The sequence below is a fragment of the Panthera tigris genome, chromosome C1, assembly GCF_018350195.1.
Source record: "Panthera tigris isolate Pti1 chromosome C1, P.tigris_Pti1_mat1.1, whole genome shotgun sequence".
Lineage (NCBI taxonomy): Eukaryota > Metazoa > Chordata > Mammalia > Carnivora > Felidae > Panthera > Panthera tigris.
In genome coordinates this window covers 48,023,817-48,042,987 of record NC_056667.1, presented here as the reverse complement: position 1 = coordinate 48,042,987, position 19,171 = coordinate 48,023,817, and the positions used below count along the sequence as shown (strand labels likewise).

Genomic DNA, 19,171 nt, shown 5'->3' with positions numbered 1-19,171 from the left:
TAGCCTATGCTGGGAAACTGAAAAGGTCGTGAGTATCGCACAATCAAAATCCACAGAAGTGGGATGAAGGGCATCGCAGAGGAGCTAGGAAGTCAGGGCTAAGGGCCGCCCTGGAAACCAAGGTCAACACCTACCGGCTGGCTGCACGACCAAGAGAAGCTGGGTAGAAGAGGCAGCAGCTCTGACAGGCCACATACAACAGCGAAGAGCGGCCACTGGAAACGGCTGCTTTCCAAGAACCCTGAACTAGATGACCTCTAAACGGTTGACAATAATGGCACAAGGTCAGAGGTCCAAGTGGGGTCTAGATGCAAGTCTCAGGTTAATAACTTTTAAAAGAAGGGAAAAATCCAAAACTGACCTGTGAATTTTAATGTGAATGAAACACACGCGGCTTTGCAAGAGTCATATTGTCCACTGATTCTCCTCCTGGGATTTCAGAAAAGCCAAGATCATTCTGATCCTCTGTGAGTCGTATCTACAGGCCTCTTTTCCCTACACTCAGAGAAAGGGGAGGAGGAGCCTCTGAGATGGCTTGCACCTTTTGTGATCTCCTTCAGTCAGCAATCCAGTCAAAGATCTGGATTAGAATCTAGCTCCATCGTTTATTAACGTTTCGGATTTGCGGCAGGCGATTTTATGTTAGACAACCCCAGACTGTCCAACTATTTCCCACATTCACTGGATCTAAATTATCTTCTTTATCTGGGTCATTCTTCTGTAGATGCACTTTTTTTTTTTTTTTGAGGGGGGCGGGGGAGGTGGTCAGTGGTCTTCATAAATGTGAGGCCTGGAATTCGACACAGGACTTTAGATGTAATCTTGACCAGAACTGAGGCTCTTGAGGATGCTGACCTGAACACTGCAGCTATGTTAACACAGCCCTGCCCCAGGAGGCTCTGCGGCCTTGTGGTCAGATATGCAGGCTCTAGAGAAGACCCATCTGGCTCTATTCCTTATTGTGTGACCTGCAACTCATTTAAACTCTCTGTGCCTCAGTTTCCTCATCAGTAAAGTACAATAGTACCTACCTAGACTGGCTAAAAGGATTAAATAAGTTAATAGTTATAAAGCATATAAGAGTGACATAAGAAGTACTCAACAAATATTTGGCTCATCGCTCCTTAGCCATCAAGCATTCTCTATGAAATCTAGGTTACTAGTGAGATCACGCGTACGTCATTGAGAAGCTATTTTTTTTTTCTTGAGGTATAACTGACATATAACATTATATTAGTATCAAGTGTACAACATAATGATTTGAAATTTGTATCTATTGTGAAATAATGACATTATGTCTAGTTAACATTTGTCACCTTACTACAATTTTTCTTACAATGAGGACTTTTAAGATCAATTCTCTCAGCAATTTTCAAATATATTATAAATATATATTTATTATTGATATATTTAAATATATGAAATATATTATTTCAAATAGTATTATTAACTATACTCACCAGGCCATATATGTATCCCTAGGACTTACTGTTCTAACTGGAAGTTTGTACCTTTTGACCACATTTACCCATTTCACCCACCTGCCACCCTGCCTTGCAACCACCATCTGCTCTGTGTATCTTTGAGCTGCTTTTTTCCTTCTTAAGATCTCACTTAAGAGTGAGACCATATGGTATTTGTCTTTTTCTGATTCATTTCCCTGAGCGTAATGCCCCCAAGATCCACCCATGTTGTCACACATGGCAACATTTCATTCTTCTTTGTAGCTGAATTATATTCCATTGTGTGTATGCACACACACATACACATACACACAGCACATCTTCTTTATCCCTTCATCCACCGATGAACACTTAGGTTGCTTCCATGTCTTGGTTATTATAAATAATGCTGCAGTAAACATGACAGGGGGGCATATAATAATGCCCACAAGTGGAATTGGGGGGATCATTTCTACTTTTTGAGGAAACTCTGTACAGGCTTTTCAGAGTAGTTGCACCAATTTACACTCACACCAACAGTGCACGAGGATTCCTTTTTCTTCACATCCTTGCCCACACTTGTTATTCCCTATCTTTGTGACACTAGCCGCTCTGACAGGCATGAAGTGGTATGTCACAGTGGCTTTGATTTGCATTTCCCCGGTGATGAGTGACGTTGAATATGTTTTCACATACTTTTTGGCCATCCTTATGTCTTCTTTAGAAAAGATACACCGTTGTTTAATTTTATTTTCTATTTTATAATGTCTATCCAGATCTTTTGCCCATTCCTTCCTTGTATTTTTTAATGAAAAGACGTAACTCTGAATTTATCCCTGATAAAAATTCACCTTGTTAATTTTAGCTTACCCTTCCAATCTGTTGTTTAAAAAGAAATTTGGATTATGTTATTTAATGTATTAGTTAGGGTTCCCTGTTTTATATCACTTACATATTTACTCAGCAAGTCCGCTATGTGTTATCTAACTTGCTGATTGAAAATATTAACAAGGGCAAGTTAAAATGCAATGCTGCGTGTCATACCACCAAGGACTCACAATGAATTGAGATTAAGTACTTTATCAATGGTCTTTGAGATAGTTTCTCAGTCATTTGGGAATATATTCTGAACATATCATTCATTCCAAATTCCCTTATTTTAACTACGAGAAAACTCTTAGAAATTCTTCAAAAATGTATAGCAAACAAGATACATTCCTTCTCTGCCATTTTATTGATCAGTAGTGTTCTCAAAATTCTAATTAACCCATTTATTTTTTCAATAATATTCAATGAGCAGTTATTTTGTCAAGAAAAAAATACATACAAGAATAAAGTAATGAGACAGTGACAAGTACTAAAAGGAAAGTACAAGAGAGAAATAGAATACTGCTAGAGCAGTGAACAGAGTGGTAGCTCAGAAGGTAAGGGAAGGCTCTTCTCTAATGACATTTAAGCTGAGATATGAACAAAGAGAAAAGGATAACCATGCCAATATTTTGAAAAAGAGCAAACCAGACAGAGGGCTGAATTAAGGCAAAGGCTACGTATGCTAGAAATGTCTGAAGAACAGAAAGAATATCATTGATGGTGGATGGTAAATAAGTGGGGGCATGGCAAGCAATAAAAGAAAGGGGGGAGAAGGAGTGAGCTACTGTGTAGGACTTTGTAGAACATGTCAACGAATTTAGATTCTTTTTCTAAGTGTAATGGAAAGCCACTAGAAGAATTTGGGAATAAGAATAGCATGATCTGATTTACATTATTAAAATAATATTCCAGATGCTGTAGCAATGGATTATCAGAGGAAAGAACATAATCAAGGAAACCAATTAAGAGTCTGGTACACTAATCCTGCAAAAGATGAAAATACTTTGAACTAGGATGGTAACAGTGAAGAGGGGTAAGAATGATCTAATTTAGGGTTCATTTTGAACCCAAGCAAAAAGAACTTATTGACAAATTGAATACAAGGGGTAAGAGAAAGAGAAGCGTGGAGAATGACTTCGAGGTTTGGGTCCTCACCGAACGAGAGAACTGTTGTACCTTATACGGAGACAGAGGACACCACAGGAGGAGCATGTTGGGTGGTTGGGCTGTGTGGGCAAATCAAGAGTTCTGTGTTGGATCTCAATCTCTCCCATCCACCAATCTATCCAGCATTTACTTAGTGGTGATGCTGGGCAGAGGAGACAATAAGAAGAGTCCAGTTGAGGATACAAGAGAAGAGAGACAAGATGTAAGCACTAGGTGTTACTGGAGCTTAGACTATGCCCAACAATCTAAAGGAGACTGTTACTGAGAAAGGAAGTTTCAGAACAGGCAACATCTAAGGTTAGGTCAGCAGAATTCATTCATAGTGAACCTGTGCTATTTCCTAATGACATCCCCTTTACAATCATATGCAAAATCATCAAAACCAAGATCTATCATTAGCAGGAAGCACATAGGTCAATGGTTTTTAGGGATCAAATTTTTGGAAAACTAGGAGCAGCACCTCACCTGAGCAGCAATTCAACCTTGCTCTCAGGGCCTCCAGATCACATCTGCAACTTACTTTCCTACTTGTAGGTGCCCAGCTGAACATGAATATACAAAGCTGACTGGGACAGTCAAAATACTCCCTTAGCTTTCTCTCAACCACACTCAGTCTGATGAAGCTAGCTCTATGAGATAATGATTTCAGGGAATTTGCATCCCATTCGCTTTCAATGTACTCAGCTCTGGCCACAATGGTCTTCCTTCACCATGCTCCCTCCTGCCACAGTCATTGCAAATGGTGTTCCTTAACAGCAACACTGTTCCCAAACCTCTTAACAGAGTCCGTGCATATCAACCTCGTCTAAATATCAATTCCTCAAACATGCCCTAGATTCCCTGACAAAGCCATATCCCATTATTATACACTCTTAATGCCCCCTTTACCATTCCCTGTAGCATTTACCTCAGTGCCAATTTTGTGATTGATTGGCTTATGCATTCTTTACTACATTAAAAACTCCAGGAAGGCAGGATCCATGTTGGTTTTGGTTCATCATTATTCTCCAGCAGGGAGCATGATGCCAAGCATTAAGTTAATGAGTGAGAACAAAGAAGGAATATAAGAGTTTTTCCTCTCTCTTTTTATCCAATCATAAATATGATCTGATCTTTGTAAACCATTAACCCAATCTTGTCTTTCTTCATGTGAATATAGTTATCCAAAGTCCTTCTTGGTTGCCCACAGAATTTGGTATTAGGGGAGCCCAATATTAGCTTCCTTTATCACTATGATATTTTACATAGCATTGAATTTTCTCATGTCAGCTAAGTTAGCTACTGTTTACTGGGGTCTTACCAGGAGTCAGTTTACATACATCACCACTCCATTACGAAGCCCATGGAAGGTAGGTATTCCTACACCTGTTTAATAGATACAATCAAGGTTCATAGAGGCTGAGTGACTTGCCCAAGGTCATATAGTCAATGAGTGGTGATTCTGGGATTTGATTATAGGTCTTTCTGACTCAAAAACTTCTAACTTCTAGTTTCTCCAAGTGTAAATCTGGAGTAAAAACTATTTTGCTCCAGTGGGAAAGTAAGTGTGACTATGCATGAAAAGAAACACTCTTTTGAAGTCATAAAGCACTATAGGAACATTAGTCACTGAGTTTCTTAGCTAATTATCACCTATGTATCCTGTATTTTTTCTTTGCCTATGGATATGTGCCCTTCTGTTCATAAGAAAAAGCTAAAGATCACCAGTTATGGAACTGAAAAATTTAGGAAATCCTATAATTCTGGTTAAGATAACCTCTCAAGGAGGTAAGACTTCAATGTGATGATGACTTTGAAGCAGAAGTCTGATTGTTTTATTACATGCTGCTTGGAAGAAAAGCTGTGTGAACCTGAGGGTAGAACTAAGAAAAGCATTCCCCAAAGTCAGAAGAAGTTGGCAGTAATTACATGGGATCAGTCATGGGGTACTGGCTTTGGCAGACATGATCTATCACCTACGTGAGAATCTGAGTTCAAGAGACTGAACAGTTATGAAGACAGTAAGAAGTGGCATTTTTTTTTTTTTTGAAGACTTAACTGTGTGCTAGGATCTTTACCTGCATTATTTCTTTCAGTCCTCCTAATATACCAGTTAAAGCTCAGGAAAATCAAGTAGCTCACCCAACAATATGGCAGAGCCTACATGGCTTGCAGATAATGGAGGCAAAACTGAACTCGGGCCTGATACTGGTGACCAAACTCTTAGCCCTTAAAATAGGCAACAGCTAATATTCCTAGATCCAACTATCCCTTGTTGCTTGGACAAAGTCCAATTCCTGCATTTGCAAGGCTGAAGACTGGACAATGGATTCGGTGCATTCACGTATGTAAGCCTGTCCCTCAGTGACCTTCTAGTGCTTAGTCCCTTTCAAATGACAGTAACCAGATTGGTTAAATGACAAGGAAAGGTGGCATGGAGTAGTGGAACAACCACAGGACTGGGGGGGGGGGGGGGGAGGCTCAGGAGACCTGGTTTCCAGTTTCAGCTCTGTCACTAAAGTGCTCCAAGACCAAGGAAGTTCACCCTACCTCACTGAATCTTTCATCAACAAAAAAGGGCAAGAGCAAAATCTCTATGATCTCTTTCAGCTCGGCTATTCTCTGAACTGCCCAGCGGTAGTAAGAGAAGTTGGAAGCCGACCTCACTTTTGGGGGGGCTTCCAATTATCTTCCAGATGCCACAGTGAAAGGAATAGCTGTTCCATGAAACCTTAGACACAGTGAGACTTCTAAAAGCCATTACGTTACAGCATGATGTGGTCATCACTGCTCCCTTGCCCTCCTGGCTCTGCAGGGCTATTCCTGGAAGGGCCAGCAACTGAAACGGTACTTCTGGGAATCTAAGAGCGGCAGTGGTGGGTTGGGGGAGCACAACTACTTTTTTCAGGCTCAACAGGCAGGGAACAGAGTGTTGAGACAGTAAAGACTGTTGCCCTAATGGTGCCAAAATATATTTAAAAAATGGTAACTAATAGGTCTACAGGCTTTGTAAGCCACACTGAACTATGACGTCTGATACCTCCTTTCAGCTCCGTAACAAACCTTTATGGTATAGAGGTAGGCAGTGGGTACTGTATAGCGATTAGAGGAAAGAAACAGATTTGGGGTGCTCATGTGTGCATGCACAACCATTTTCAGAGGAGCTACAAAACTTCTAAAACTGCCCACCGTGTTATTTACAGCACTGGTAGAAGTAATAATTGGAACCATCTCTTGAGAGGAAGGGAGCCAATCTTGTGACATTGGGTCTCTTACCAGGGGCCCCCTCTCTAAGGAAGGATAGAAACCCAATTAGAAATTAAACCCAGTCCCCTCTCCTTTCCTACCCCAGATCCACTATGCTCCAGCCACGTCCAACAATTCATGGACACCTACAGTCTTCTGTGCCTCCATATCTTCACCTGGGCTGTTTCTTCTGCCTTGAAAATCATTTACCTGCTTTGCTTAAAAAACTACTACTCATATTTTTTAGATATCTCAAATGCCATCTCATAAGAATTCCTTATGAGGTGTCAAAGTATTCCTTGATAACACCTCAAATTGTGAATTCCTTCTCTGCTGCCCCATAGTACTTTGAGTATGTCTAGACTTACTGAAAAACAAGAACAACACTGAGATTATTGTTTTATTTACCTCCCCTCTCTGCTCAATAGACACGAGATGCCCAAGGGCATGGATCATGGTGAATATATTTTTCTTTCGTACTTAACCTAGCACCTGGCACATAGGAGACACTCAGTAGTGTGGCTGTTTGGATGGATGCATGATTGGAAGGATCACTAACTAACAAGAAGACTTCTAGGTCATCCTCCATCAGGCAGAAATTTGATTTTAAAGGATAAAATAAGATAGTACAATACTCAGAGGATATGAACTTGTCTCAGGTACTGAAAACACCCTGTTTTATCACCTGGACAGGAGTGAAAAGGGTAGTAAGAGAAAGTGGGATAAGACTAAAGGCTCAGGGTGATGGGCAAAGGCAAAGCCCAGTCGAAAACACCCATAGGGAAGGTCTCCCCCAAGACATGGGAGATAGTATTGTATAAGACCCCACAGAGCCTAGAAAATGCTGGGATTACCTGTGGCCAAAGATGTCTACAGACCTTTCAAAATATATTACTAAAAAAAGCACTAACATCTCATGATACCAAGATGGAACAGCAGTTCAGCAAAACTCTATGTGAAAAGTCTCACATTCTAAGAAATGAACGGACAAATCCTTGCAAACATGTCTAGTTCTATTGGGAGAACTCAGACCACTGGGTATTAAAGTCCTTTGGCTTTAGCCCTTCTTTGTTTGGGAGACGCAGGACGTACAGATCCCCCTACTTCTCCGCCATGTTGGCCAAGTCCCTGATCACTGGGTATTAATAGCTTTAAAAGGATTTTATAATACCCACAACTATGGATGATAAGAGATCCCTGCATTCAGGCTCCCAACACTGGCCACGATGCATATTACTAATATAAACCCCTTCTGTATGTTTCTACAAAGGGATTTCCTCTTCTCTCCCTCAGGATGGAGTAAGCATTAATGTGAACAATCATTCATGTTTGTATACTCTTACTTATTCCATCCATGAGAAGGAGGATAGCTTAGCTCATCCAGGAGACTTGGGGGGCCATGTTAAAAAGGCCATCCCCGGGGCCATGTTAAAAAGGAAGTACAGTCACTGCCTTGAGATGGAGTCAGCACAGGCCTGGCATGTGTCGCTCTTCTTGAACCACCTGTACCCAGGCCAGTGAGGGAGGGGCAGAGAGAGAGACACAGAATCCAAAGCAGGCTCCAGGCTCCATGCTTCCAGCTGTCAGCACAGAGCCTGACGCAGGGCTCGAACCCATGAACTGTGAAATCATGACCTGAGCTGAAGTCACACGCTCAACTGACTGAGGAACCCAGGTGCCCCATCAATTGTTTAGACTTTAGGACAGAACAGTAGTGAATCCTGGCCCAGCTATGTCCTCAACACATACTTGTGATTAGCCAGGATTCTTTACCTACAACGTGAAGCCTACATGACAAAAATACCTACAATGTAGCTTTAGTTAACTGCGGGTTTATTTTACTCTTTGGAAAAGTGATATTCATAATCTTCTTAAAATAAGACTTTGTTTGTTTTTGTTTTGTTTGCTCTGAAGGAGTTAGAAATGTTTCTCATCATGGAAAAGTCTCAGAGAGATTTTGTTACAGGAATGAGGTTGAACTGCCGCTATCATTCTGGTTCGGGTGTGTCTTTCCAAGAGTCCCTTCCTAAGTGTTAAATCGATTCGTGAAGAAAGGACTGTGAACACTGAAATTACGAAAAGAAATCACTGTCGCCTAGTGATATCAAATAATTCAAAACAATTTATGGGGAGTACATTACGTATTTCGGACAACTGAGGCCAAAAAAGGAATTGTTTATCAAATCCTCCATTCAAACATACATTCACTCACTCAACAAGTACTTCATCAGTATCTACCACGTGCCAGAGAGTAGCCAGTGTTCTGTGTGTCTCCCAGAGGGAGAGAAATGAAGTTTAAAAATACAGCACTCCTCCCCTTAAGGAAGTGTTTTCCTTCACATATGCTGTATCTTCAATTTTGCCTCTCACTTAACAGTTAGTAACTCCTTGTACTTGAGCTTTACGTCTCTTTTTTGCCTGGGTTTCCTGACCCCAAATAATGAATGATCTGGAAGCTAACACACTGAACCCTCTTACATAACAAAGCTCTCTCTGCAATGCAAATCATCACTCTATCATTAAGCCATGTTGCGCACATGAGTTTCCACAAAGTGGCCTGCCCCAGCAACACAGCTAAGCACTCTACCCAGGAAGTAAAAAGGCAACTGGGAAGTGCTGAAAGAGATCCTGGAAAATGGATGACAGCAGATGGGATGCTGTGTGTCTTCCTAAGCGTCCTTGCTCCTCACCGATCTCTTCCTTGATAGATATTTAGGATCAGATGGGTGATCTAGGGAGCGATTCTCATGGAACTGAAGGTCAACATTTACTGGAACAGACTTTTGTTGGACTATGGGTAGATGATGCCTCCAAAACACTGGATTTGGGTGTTTCCCATCAATTCTCAATGTTCATTTCATTACTATAGTTTCAATTATAAAGAAAAAGCCTATGGGGCGCCTGGGTGGCTCAGTCGGTTAAGCGTCCAACTTCAGCACAGGTCATGATCTCACAGTTCATGAGTTTGAGCCCCACGTCAGGCTCTGTGCTGACAGCTCGGAGCCTGGAGCCTGCTTCGGATTCTGTGTCTCCCTCTCTCTCTCTGCCCCTCCCCTGCTCATGCTCTGTCTCTCTCTGTCTCAAAAATAAATAAAAAACATTTTAAAAAATTTTTTAAAAAAGAAAGAAATGTCTACTGTAGTCTTTTGATTCACAAAAGGATTTTTCCCCCATACTTTGTATCATGTTCCCAAGTCAAATCTTCCAAATATTTCCTTGAAAGAAGGCATTAGGTAGTAATATTTTAGCTTTGGAAATTTGCATGTAAGTTACTTACAACATTGTAAATTTCTTCTCCTGTCCTTCAGATGCACCGTATAAATACTGCATTTGATCCTTAACTTACACTTCATCAATAATTCATTTCAAAAATATCCCTCCGTAAGACCATCAGCTGCTGAGGTGTTCGGTTTTCGGGGAAAGTACTTATTTACTGCATGAGCCCAGGAAGGCTGGTAAAGACTTGGCTAAAAGCTCCGCATGGAGCGAATTATGGTAATTGAATTAATGCTCAAATCCACAAAGCTCTACTCAAATCTGCTGAAAGGTTTTGCACTTTATTGCCCACATCTTGACGGGCAATGAGTCCACTGGAATTGTTTAACACTTCATAAGGAGGCTTCCCAGATTAATTTCTCATTGTTACAAGAATTACTGAAGAATGTCTGGAGGCATCTTCCAGAGCAATCTTTCAAAGTCAAAACTGAGAGTTAACAACCTCTTTACTATCTTCCACTTTTGGTTCACCGAAACTACAAGTTCAAGTCACCAGAAATGAAAATCAAAGGAAACATCACATAATTAATTTTGATGAATGGATAAGTTTTAATTCACGTATGGCAATATTCTGGTTGATGATACGTCTCCTTAGGACATCCATTAAAAATCCATTAACTTAACAGGCTAAATCCAATAAAGTTACTCTGGAAATTTTCTGCTAGATTAACATTATGGATTATTAACGAATATTTCCTGTAGGTATTGCTTTATTAGCAAACTGAATATACCAATTAAACACGGGTTTTGTGTCAGGGTTGGGGGAACACCAAAACATTAAAAAAAAAAAAACAAACATAGTTGAAGTTAGACCCAAGTTGCCAAAGATACTACAAAAATCAGTAAAAATCATTATAGCTTTTATTTTTGAGAGAGAGAGAGAGAGAGAGAGAGAGACATAAAGAGAAGGAGACACAGAATCCAAAGCAGGTTCTAGGCTCTGAGCTGTCAGCACAGAGCCCAACGAGGGCCTCCAACTCATGAACTGTGAGATCATGATCTGAGCTAAAGTTGGATGCTTAACTGACTGAGCCACCCAGGCGCCTATCATTATAGCTTTTAAGAGCAAGAAGTGCCAACCTACCAGGACCAGCCATCTCAATTTATCTACTTACTAATCAAATAGTAAAATTTATCCACTTACTAATCAGATAGTAAAATTTATCCACTTACTAATCAAATAGTAACAGAACTACTAAACTGTGCCATGCCCTGTGCCAGCACTGAGGACACAAAGGTAAATTAGTGAAAATCCTGACATTAAGGAGCTCACAGTCTAGCATGGAATCAAGACACACACAGGTAACCAACGTGTATTATAATAAGATATGGCCAATATACCATGGGAACACTCAGAAGGAACAACCAAATTTGAGGGATAGTGGGGAGCATGAGTAAAAGAAGTTGAAATTTGTGTTCCAATATGATATCACCTCCTTCTAGGGCCTCCCATTGGAAGGTCTTTGATCCTGACTTATCGTTTATTGCTTCTACATGTGGTTAAATGAGATTATTTATCAAATTCTCGTCTGCAAACAGGGAAACACTATTTTTGTCACTGACTGTGAGAATTACATGCCACAAGGTATGAGAAAGCACATAGACATGTGCTTGAAATACAGAAGGGGAAGCAGGGTTGGTACTGATCTGCTGCTTACTATTCATAGGCACCCACTGAATATTAATGGGAAGTCAAGATAGCAAAACGGCTGGAGCAGAATTTGGAATCATTCAAACATGGGTCTGAATTCCGCTTCTACCGCTTGCAACTTATACAGCCATCATTTAAACACTGTTCCCTTTTCTGACCCTCAGTTTCTTCAGCTGAAGAAAATACAATAAAACAGCTCTGTTACACAGTTGTAAAAATTTAACAGGATAAAGGTTGTAATACAACAGTATCATGTCTGGGAAGCAGGAAGCTATTAGTGTTAATTGCTACCATTTACTCTGTCTTCACAGGTAAGATTGTAGAGATATGGAAACATTACTAGACTTATCTAAGTTGAAACCATCAGTGACAGAACTAGAACTGCCCTAGCTCCCAGTTCAGTGTTTTAGACCCATCTTGCCTGTACCCCTCAATTAGACGACAAAACACCCTCCCCTAGCACTCAGTCCTAAAGGTTCTTCAAGGTAGCAAGCTCATGGGGTGCCTCTAGAACAAAAGATTGGGAACTCAGGACCTGATGGCCCTGCTTTAACTCTAATGACCAGTACACTAATACCCTGGTGCTATGGGCTGAATTTGTGCCCCCAAGTTCCCATGGTGAAGCCCTAATCCCTAAGGTGACTATACCTGGTGATATGGTGGGTGGGACGTAATGAAGGTAAAATGAGGTCAAAGGGTGGGACCCTGACCCAACAGGATTTGTGTCCTTAGAAAAACAAACACCAGTGAACATTCTCTTGTGCATACTCTTTCTCTGCATATGTAGAAAGAAGAGGTCATGTGAACAAATGTGAGAGGCAGCTGCCAACAAGCCAAGAAAAGAGGCCTCAGCATTAAACTTACCTTGTTGGCACTTTGACTTTGGACTTCCCAGTCTCCAGAAGGGTAGAAGTTCCTTTCCATTGCTATAAGCTGCTCAGCCTACGGTGTTGTTATAGTAGCTTTAGTGGTCTAGGACCCAGGACAGCTCTTTGCCGCCATTTTCTCTTAACTCTTGCCACCTGTCTCGGTTCTAACAGCCTTGCCTGTGTCTCACACATTCCATCAGCATCCATTTATCAGTAACGCCTGTGCCAAGACACTTAAGGGTAAGGCACAGTGGTCCCTGCCCTCTAGAAGCTTTCAGCTGAGCATCAGCTTCTGTGCGGCTGCCCATTCTCCTTGGGAAAAGGCAGCACTGTCTAAAACCCCCGCCTGCTTGGCAGGAGCCCCAACATGCCACCCTCTAGCCAGCTCACTCAGCCCCCACCATAAAAGACCGACCCTGGTCCCCGTCACTGTCCAAGCTGCTGCCTCCAAATGGCCCGACCACCCAGAATTTTAAAGCCAACCATCGTATTAGTCATATTAATACTTAAAATATTAACTCTTTTTTACACCCTATTAAATTATACTCCACTGAGACCCCATCACACCCTACTCCCGTCCAGGTAGGCACACTTGTTCTAGTCTACTTAATGTTGGCTTTGGGTGCTCAATATTGGGACTGCTGCCCAATCCTTCTGAAGGCCACCATATACCCACACCAGTTGCCTCCATCTCATGTATCCCATAGGCAGTCTGCTTTGGTAGGAATGTGTGGAATTAGAGACCCTAGTTCTAATACTGACTTGACAACTGAAGAGCGGACAAGGAACTGAATCTCAGTCTCCCCACCCATAAAATGGGAACAGCTAGCTACACTACTAGGTCTGTGAGGGCCAAATGAGATAATGTATATAAGTCACCTACCAAAGGACCCAGAATGTAGCTGATGAAGAAGAAAGCTGCTTTGCTGTATTCCTCTCATCCCTGGTCCTGACCTCTTCCCCTTCTCCACCAGCTCAGATCCAGAGATGGTTTCAACTGAGCCACAGCAATTCCAGAATGGCTCTTTGTGCATACTACTATGACTGTTCTTTTTCCCCAGACTTAGCAATTTGTAGTTGAACAGACCACAGACAACCAAGGTATGTTGCCTACCACATGGTAGTGCAGGGGCTACCTGAGTCTCTCGTGTTTCTATCCTTGAACTTTAAATTTTTTTTTTTACATTTATTTTTTGATAGAGAATGAGCACGAGCAGGGGAGGGGCAGAAACAGAGGGGGACACAGAATTCAAAACAGGCTCCAGGCTCTGAGCTGTCAGCACAGAGCCCGACGCAGGGCTCGAACCCACGAACCGTGAGATCATGACCTGACCTAAGCATTAACCTCATGCTTAACCGACTGAGACACCCAGGCGCCCCTATCCTTGAACTTTAATAGATGGGTCATGAGGACTCCACACCAGAGAAAGGTGAAAGTGGAAAAACCTATTGTGTGACTCAGTTATTAAGGGCAGCCAGAATGTGTAGCTGACACCAGTTTTTTGCCAATATTCAATAACACAACTCTCAAGTTTTAGCTGGTCATGCACATGGACACATGGCTGCCTGGCCAATGACCACATTTCCCAACCACCCCTAAAGCCTACCTGGGTCTTATGAACAAGGGCTGGTCAGTGGGATGCGATCAGAAATGACATGGCTCACATGGATGGATTTCTCAGTCCTTTTCATTTGTCCCACTCACCAGCTGGGAACTGATGAGAACTGGAGTAACTACCTTGGACCCAAAGTTGGAGGTAATGTTGTGACAATGGCCGAGCTGGCCTGACAGTTACTTACCTCTATTCTATTACAAAGGGAATGACCTTCCATCTTGTTTAACCCACTGTACTTTTTTCCCTTGTGTTGTTACAACATCTTAGCCTAAACATTCAACTAGAACTGTTAAGTAGTAACGAAAGGAAATAAATAGCTCTCTCTGAGATGACCGTGCAAACTTTAAACTTTCAAATGTGAGCTACTGTGATTTGTACTTAGCATCTGAATTCTTCCCCCAAGTAAACCCCTACTAGTCACTCATGCCTTTAATGCCTACTCATTGCCACATAAAACTGGAAGTCTGGGATTCTATGGCCTTATGGACCAATGGCTCATGTCCTAGTTTGTCTTGTTCCTGTTTCTTCTAATTTTGATGTCTTCAACTATTTTTTTCTGTTCATGGCCTTGTGTGGTTCCTTGAACCTAATTCATAAAACATCTTCCTAGTACTCATGGGAAACAATCTATATGTACTTCCTCGATTATGCTATTCCCAGCAACTCCCTGCAAATGTCTTCCTCAATCTAGCCCGATGTCTACAATTCTGTATTTCAGGACTGACTTCCACAGCCTATATCTCTACTCAGGTCCTATGAGTCCCAACACAAGGGCCCACTAGTCGTGGTCGACCCACAGTAATGGATTCATCCCTCTTAGGAAAACAGGGCTGAGTTTCTGAATTTCAATTCATACAAAAACAAATAAAAAACCAATATCCTCATACACACACGCATACACATAATCACTTTCCAGATGTTTTCATTTTGTTTTGATTTTACCTATTTTGCTGTAATTATCCACAACAAAATCTTCCAAGCCAATCAGCTTCCAGAAACTGTCATCCCAGCCTTTCTCTGCCGAGTATGTCCATTTGCACACCAGGGAGCAGAGAGACCTAAGAAAATGGGACAGAGGCAGAACCAATAGTATGAGTGAGGCTTCCTTTATATTTTGCCAAATACCTCCCCAGATATCTGACGCAATGTTAACGAAGTAGAGTAAGTCAAACTAAGTAATTACACACCCCTGTTCAGATTCAAAGTCTCCATTTGTACCTGGCCATGGGTTGGTGGCTGTGGGGCTCAGTGATGGGTAAATGGGTGTTCTACTCTGCTTTGTGCATGTTCAAAACTCTCTATAATAAAAAAGTAAAAAAATTCAAAAAGTGACCGGCATACATACGGTTGCTTCAGTCTAAAGCAATATTTAATAGAAGGAAGACCTGAATGCTGGAAGGTACTTTCCTCTCCAGCTTCATTTCTCATACATTCAGCCTTAGTATTGTACATTTCAGCAATAACAAATCATTTGCAATTCTCTGAAGGGGGTGAGGGGTGAAAAACATATTTGTGCACATTTCTAGGTCTTTGCCCTATTCCTACTTGTTTGGAAACTCTTCCCAGCTTCTTCATCCTGACAACTGAGTCCCCAGTTCTGGGTAGAGGTGCTCCTCTGAACTCCTGGAACGTGAAACATACCTTCTATTATCACCCTTAAAGTGCTGTGTAATTAACTGCTTCCTATGTACCTTCCCAACACTGCTATTGCCTTCCAACCCATGCTTCATGGTGTGCCCACAGCAAACCTTACAAAATTAAATCTGATTATATGAATCCCTGATTAAAACTCTTCAACTGCTCCTCAGTGCCTTCAGGAAAAATCCAATCCCTTAGCTAGGCTTAAACCACCTTTAGTAATAGGACTGTGCCAACCTCCAGATTCCTGTCTTGCCATTCCGACCCCTGCTTTCTTCATTGTCCAGAAAGGTATTATTTGAAGTCTCTCTTAGCAGGCCTGATTCCTCACTTCCCTGGGCACTGAAACCTTTATTCATTCTGCCTAGGATGTTCTTCATTGTTACATATTTACCAGTTAGCGTTCATGACTCATCCCTTTTCATGAACCCCAGTGAAGGGCAAACTTGAGTCCAAAGCCTCTTCTCTAAGCTTCAACCTGGACATACCTGTAACATTTACCATGGTAACTGTCTCTGCCCATTCACTTCCCTGTCTCCCCCACTAAGCCTTCAGAGCCAAACCAGCCTTGCCCAGCTCTACCTCCAGTACGTAGTCCGCACTCAGCCAAAATGCATACTGACTGAATGGCCACACCAACAATCGAATATGGTCTATCCGCCTCAGCAAAGGTAAGTGATAAACTTGGGGAGCTCACACAGTTTTAAGGCTAAAACTATCTCTTAGAGTCAATAGTCTATGTGCATCTCATTCAGTCATTCACACTGATTCACTCATGCACTCACCCACTCAAGAAGTAGTTAGTACTCAGTTACTATGCTCCTGGCACTATGTGATGCCCTGGGGAACCGGTGGTAGGCAAAAGAGTTGGTCCCCTGCCTGCATAAAAGTTGACAGCCAAACTGGGGGACACAGAAATTAATAAATCACACCTCAAATCACATACTAACAGTAATTTCTAAAGGAGGGAGAGAAAAAAACGAAAACCTTTAGCAAGGGAATCTGATATAACCTGGTGGGAGAAAAGGGGAGAAAGTATCAAGCAAGAAGGGCTCCATACAGGAAGCGACCTTTTGTGAGACCCAAAAGTCTTTTGAAAGCGAATACATGTTATTTATCATTCAGGATTTTTCTAGACATGGTGGAGAGGGCAGAACACCTCGAGCTAAGGAAGCTAAGTGGGACAGATATACTGAAGGAGTGCTAGCGTCCACAGAAATGTAACACACACATGCTAAATCCTCCACCTTATAAAAGACAATTCTCAAAATCTGAGGTATCAAGAAGATAGTCACCTGCGTAGCACATTCCGAATAACATACAACAGGCTAAATCCTCTTGGCACAAAGCCTGGAATTCCAACTTTTTGGAAGCTCTGATGGCTCAATGCTATGGAACCGAAGACGGTGTGGACAGATGATGTCTAATGATCTGGCCACACAGAATAGCACTTCACTCTCCAAATGCCCCAGCCATTTGCAGAATTTTATACCTCTGCTCTCAATGTTCCTTCTGTCTTAATTGCTTATTGTTCCTTCCACTCATTCTTGACTATTGGCCAACTCCAAGTCCTCCTTATAGTCCAGTTCCAATGGCACCCCCCCCACCACTAGCTCCAAGCTAAACTCATTGCTCCCTCTTCTGAGGCAGCATTCTAACTTGGTAACATTGCCTTCTAGCTCTTAACAGCGGTGGCAGGTTGGAGTCACGGTCCAAAGTGTCCGAGCCTCTATATATGTTCATCTCTTGCCATGTGATTTGTAACTACCCTATCCACAGGGCCTCCTTTCCTAAGTGTAGACTTCAGATTCTGTCACATGGCTGGATTTGGCCAAAAGAATAAGTCAGGAGGACAGCATTCTGGTTTCAAGCCTAAGCTTCAAGAGGCATCATGTGTTTCTGCTTGCTCTCCTGTGTCTCTCGCACAGCCTAGAGAAAATCACATGGGGCTAGCACAGTGGTGCAAGGAGGAGAAGAGATGTGTACAGCAGGGCAATGACCACCAGACTCGGCCTACATCACACATCCCAGGCTGTCAAGACCTGACGCAGTGAGTTCAGTTAACACTAGAAGAACCACCCAGCAGAGCACAGTCTGAACGAGCAACACCATGAGCCAAATAAATGGATTACTGTGCTCAACTACTGAGCACTCGCTGTGGTTTGTAACAGAGCAACAGTTAAACAACTCAACACTTTACAGCACAATTATGTTATCCCAAGCAGGTTTTCCCCCCAGTAAGGGCAAGGAGAGGGATGTCTGGGTCCTCACAGCACGTTAGAATAAATGGCCAGAGAGCCTGCTTTGAGGAAAAATGACTAAGCCCAGGAGGCAGAGAGGTTCACAGCTGCAGATGCCTTGGGCAACTCCACCCACCCTCCTCAGGATTATTCAAACACTATTAGGGTCCATTTCATTTGGATCTCTTTAAATCAACTCCTAGGTAATATGAATGTGTAAAAGCAGGGGGTGGGATACCTGGGTAGCTCAGATGGTTAAGCATGTGACTCTAGATCTCAGCTCAGGTCATGATCTCATAGTTTTCCTGAGTTTGAGCCCTGCATTGGGCTACAGTTGGAGCCTGCTTGAGATTTCTCTCTCTCTCTCTCTCTCTCTCTCTCTCTCTCTCTCTTTCTCTCTCTATCTTTGTCCCTCCCTTCCCACCCCTCCCCCCTCTCTTTCTCTGAATAAGTAAACTTAAAAAAAATTTTTTTAAGACATTAAAAACAAATAAACGAACAAACAAAAGCAGAACTGGAAAAATGTAGAGTGGATCTGAGGCCTTCAGCTCTCCAGAACTCTCCAGGAGAGACAGAAAGTGAGTAAAGGCAAGGTACCAGTAGCAGAACAAAAGGTTTCCCTCCCCTTGAGGCCTTTTTTAAGACACCAGGGTTTTGCCATTCCCTGAGGTATTCCTGAGCAACTTGCAACTCCCAGAATAGCTGTTCCCCATCAGGCAAGCTGACCTACCAGCCTACTGGGGGTGGAAGGTGTAATCTATAGGATCAGAACCGCAGACAGGGGAGAAAGGCTGGGGCTACACTAGCAGGCTGGGTTGTTTCAAAGATGAGCAGCCAGGGAGGAGTGTTGTCGCCGGGGAGAGAGGGTCACTGGCTGTTTGTTCTCTGCCAGCCAGAATACCAGGGCAGAAAGTGCTGGAGCTTCCTCGCTTTTAGATTTGTTACTGACGAGACTATAAAATCCTATAGCCAGGTCAAAAGAACAACAACCAGTGAGCAGGCAGCACAAAAACCATACTAACTTAGGGGACCAGGTGATATGAGAGTGGGTCTCAGAGAACATGTATAGGAGGGCAGGTGTCTCTGAAGAGATCACAGTACAACGCCTGGAACTCAACATCAATAATGGAAGTAGCCAGAGGGCAGAAGGCGGCGAGAAAGCCTGTCTGAACAAGAC

The 19,171-nt window shown here is 42.3% G+C and overlaps 1 protein-coding gene across 10 annotated transcripts in view; it reads right to left on the bottom strand.

Annotated features, from left to right (window-relative positions):
* The window catches only part of FGGY (FGGY carbohydrate kinase domain containing), a 417,204-nt gene that overhangs the window by 248,951 nt on the left and 149,082 nt on the right, over nucleotides 1-19,171 (bottom strand). For all 10 annotated transcript variants that reach the window (XM_042997390.1, XM_042997395.1, XM_042997396.1 and 7 more), the window contains one exon: nucleotides 15,059-15,174. In XM_042997390.1, the coding sequence (XP_042853324.1) occupies nucleotides 15,059-15,174 (116 nt within the window). The remainder of the gene's footprint in view (nucleotides 1-15,058; nucleotides 15,175-19,171) is intronic.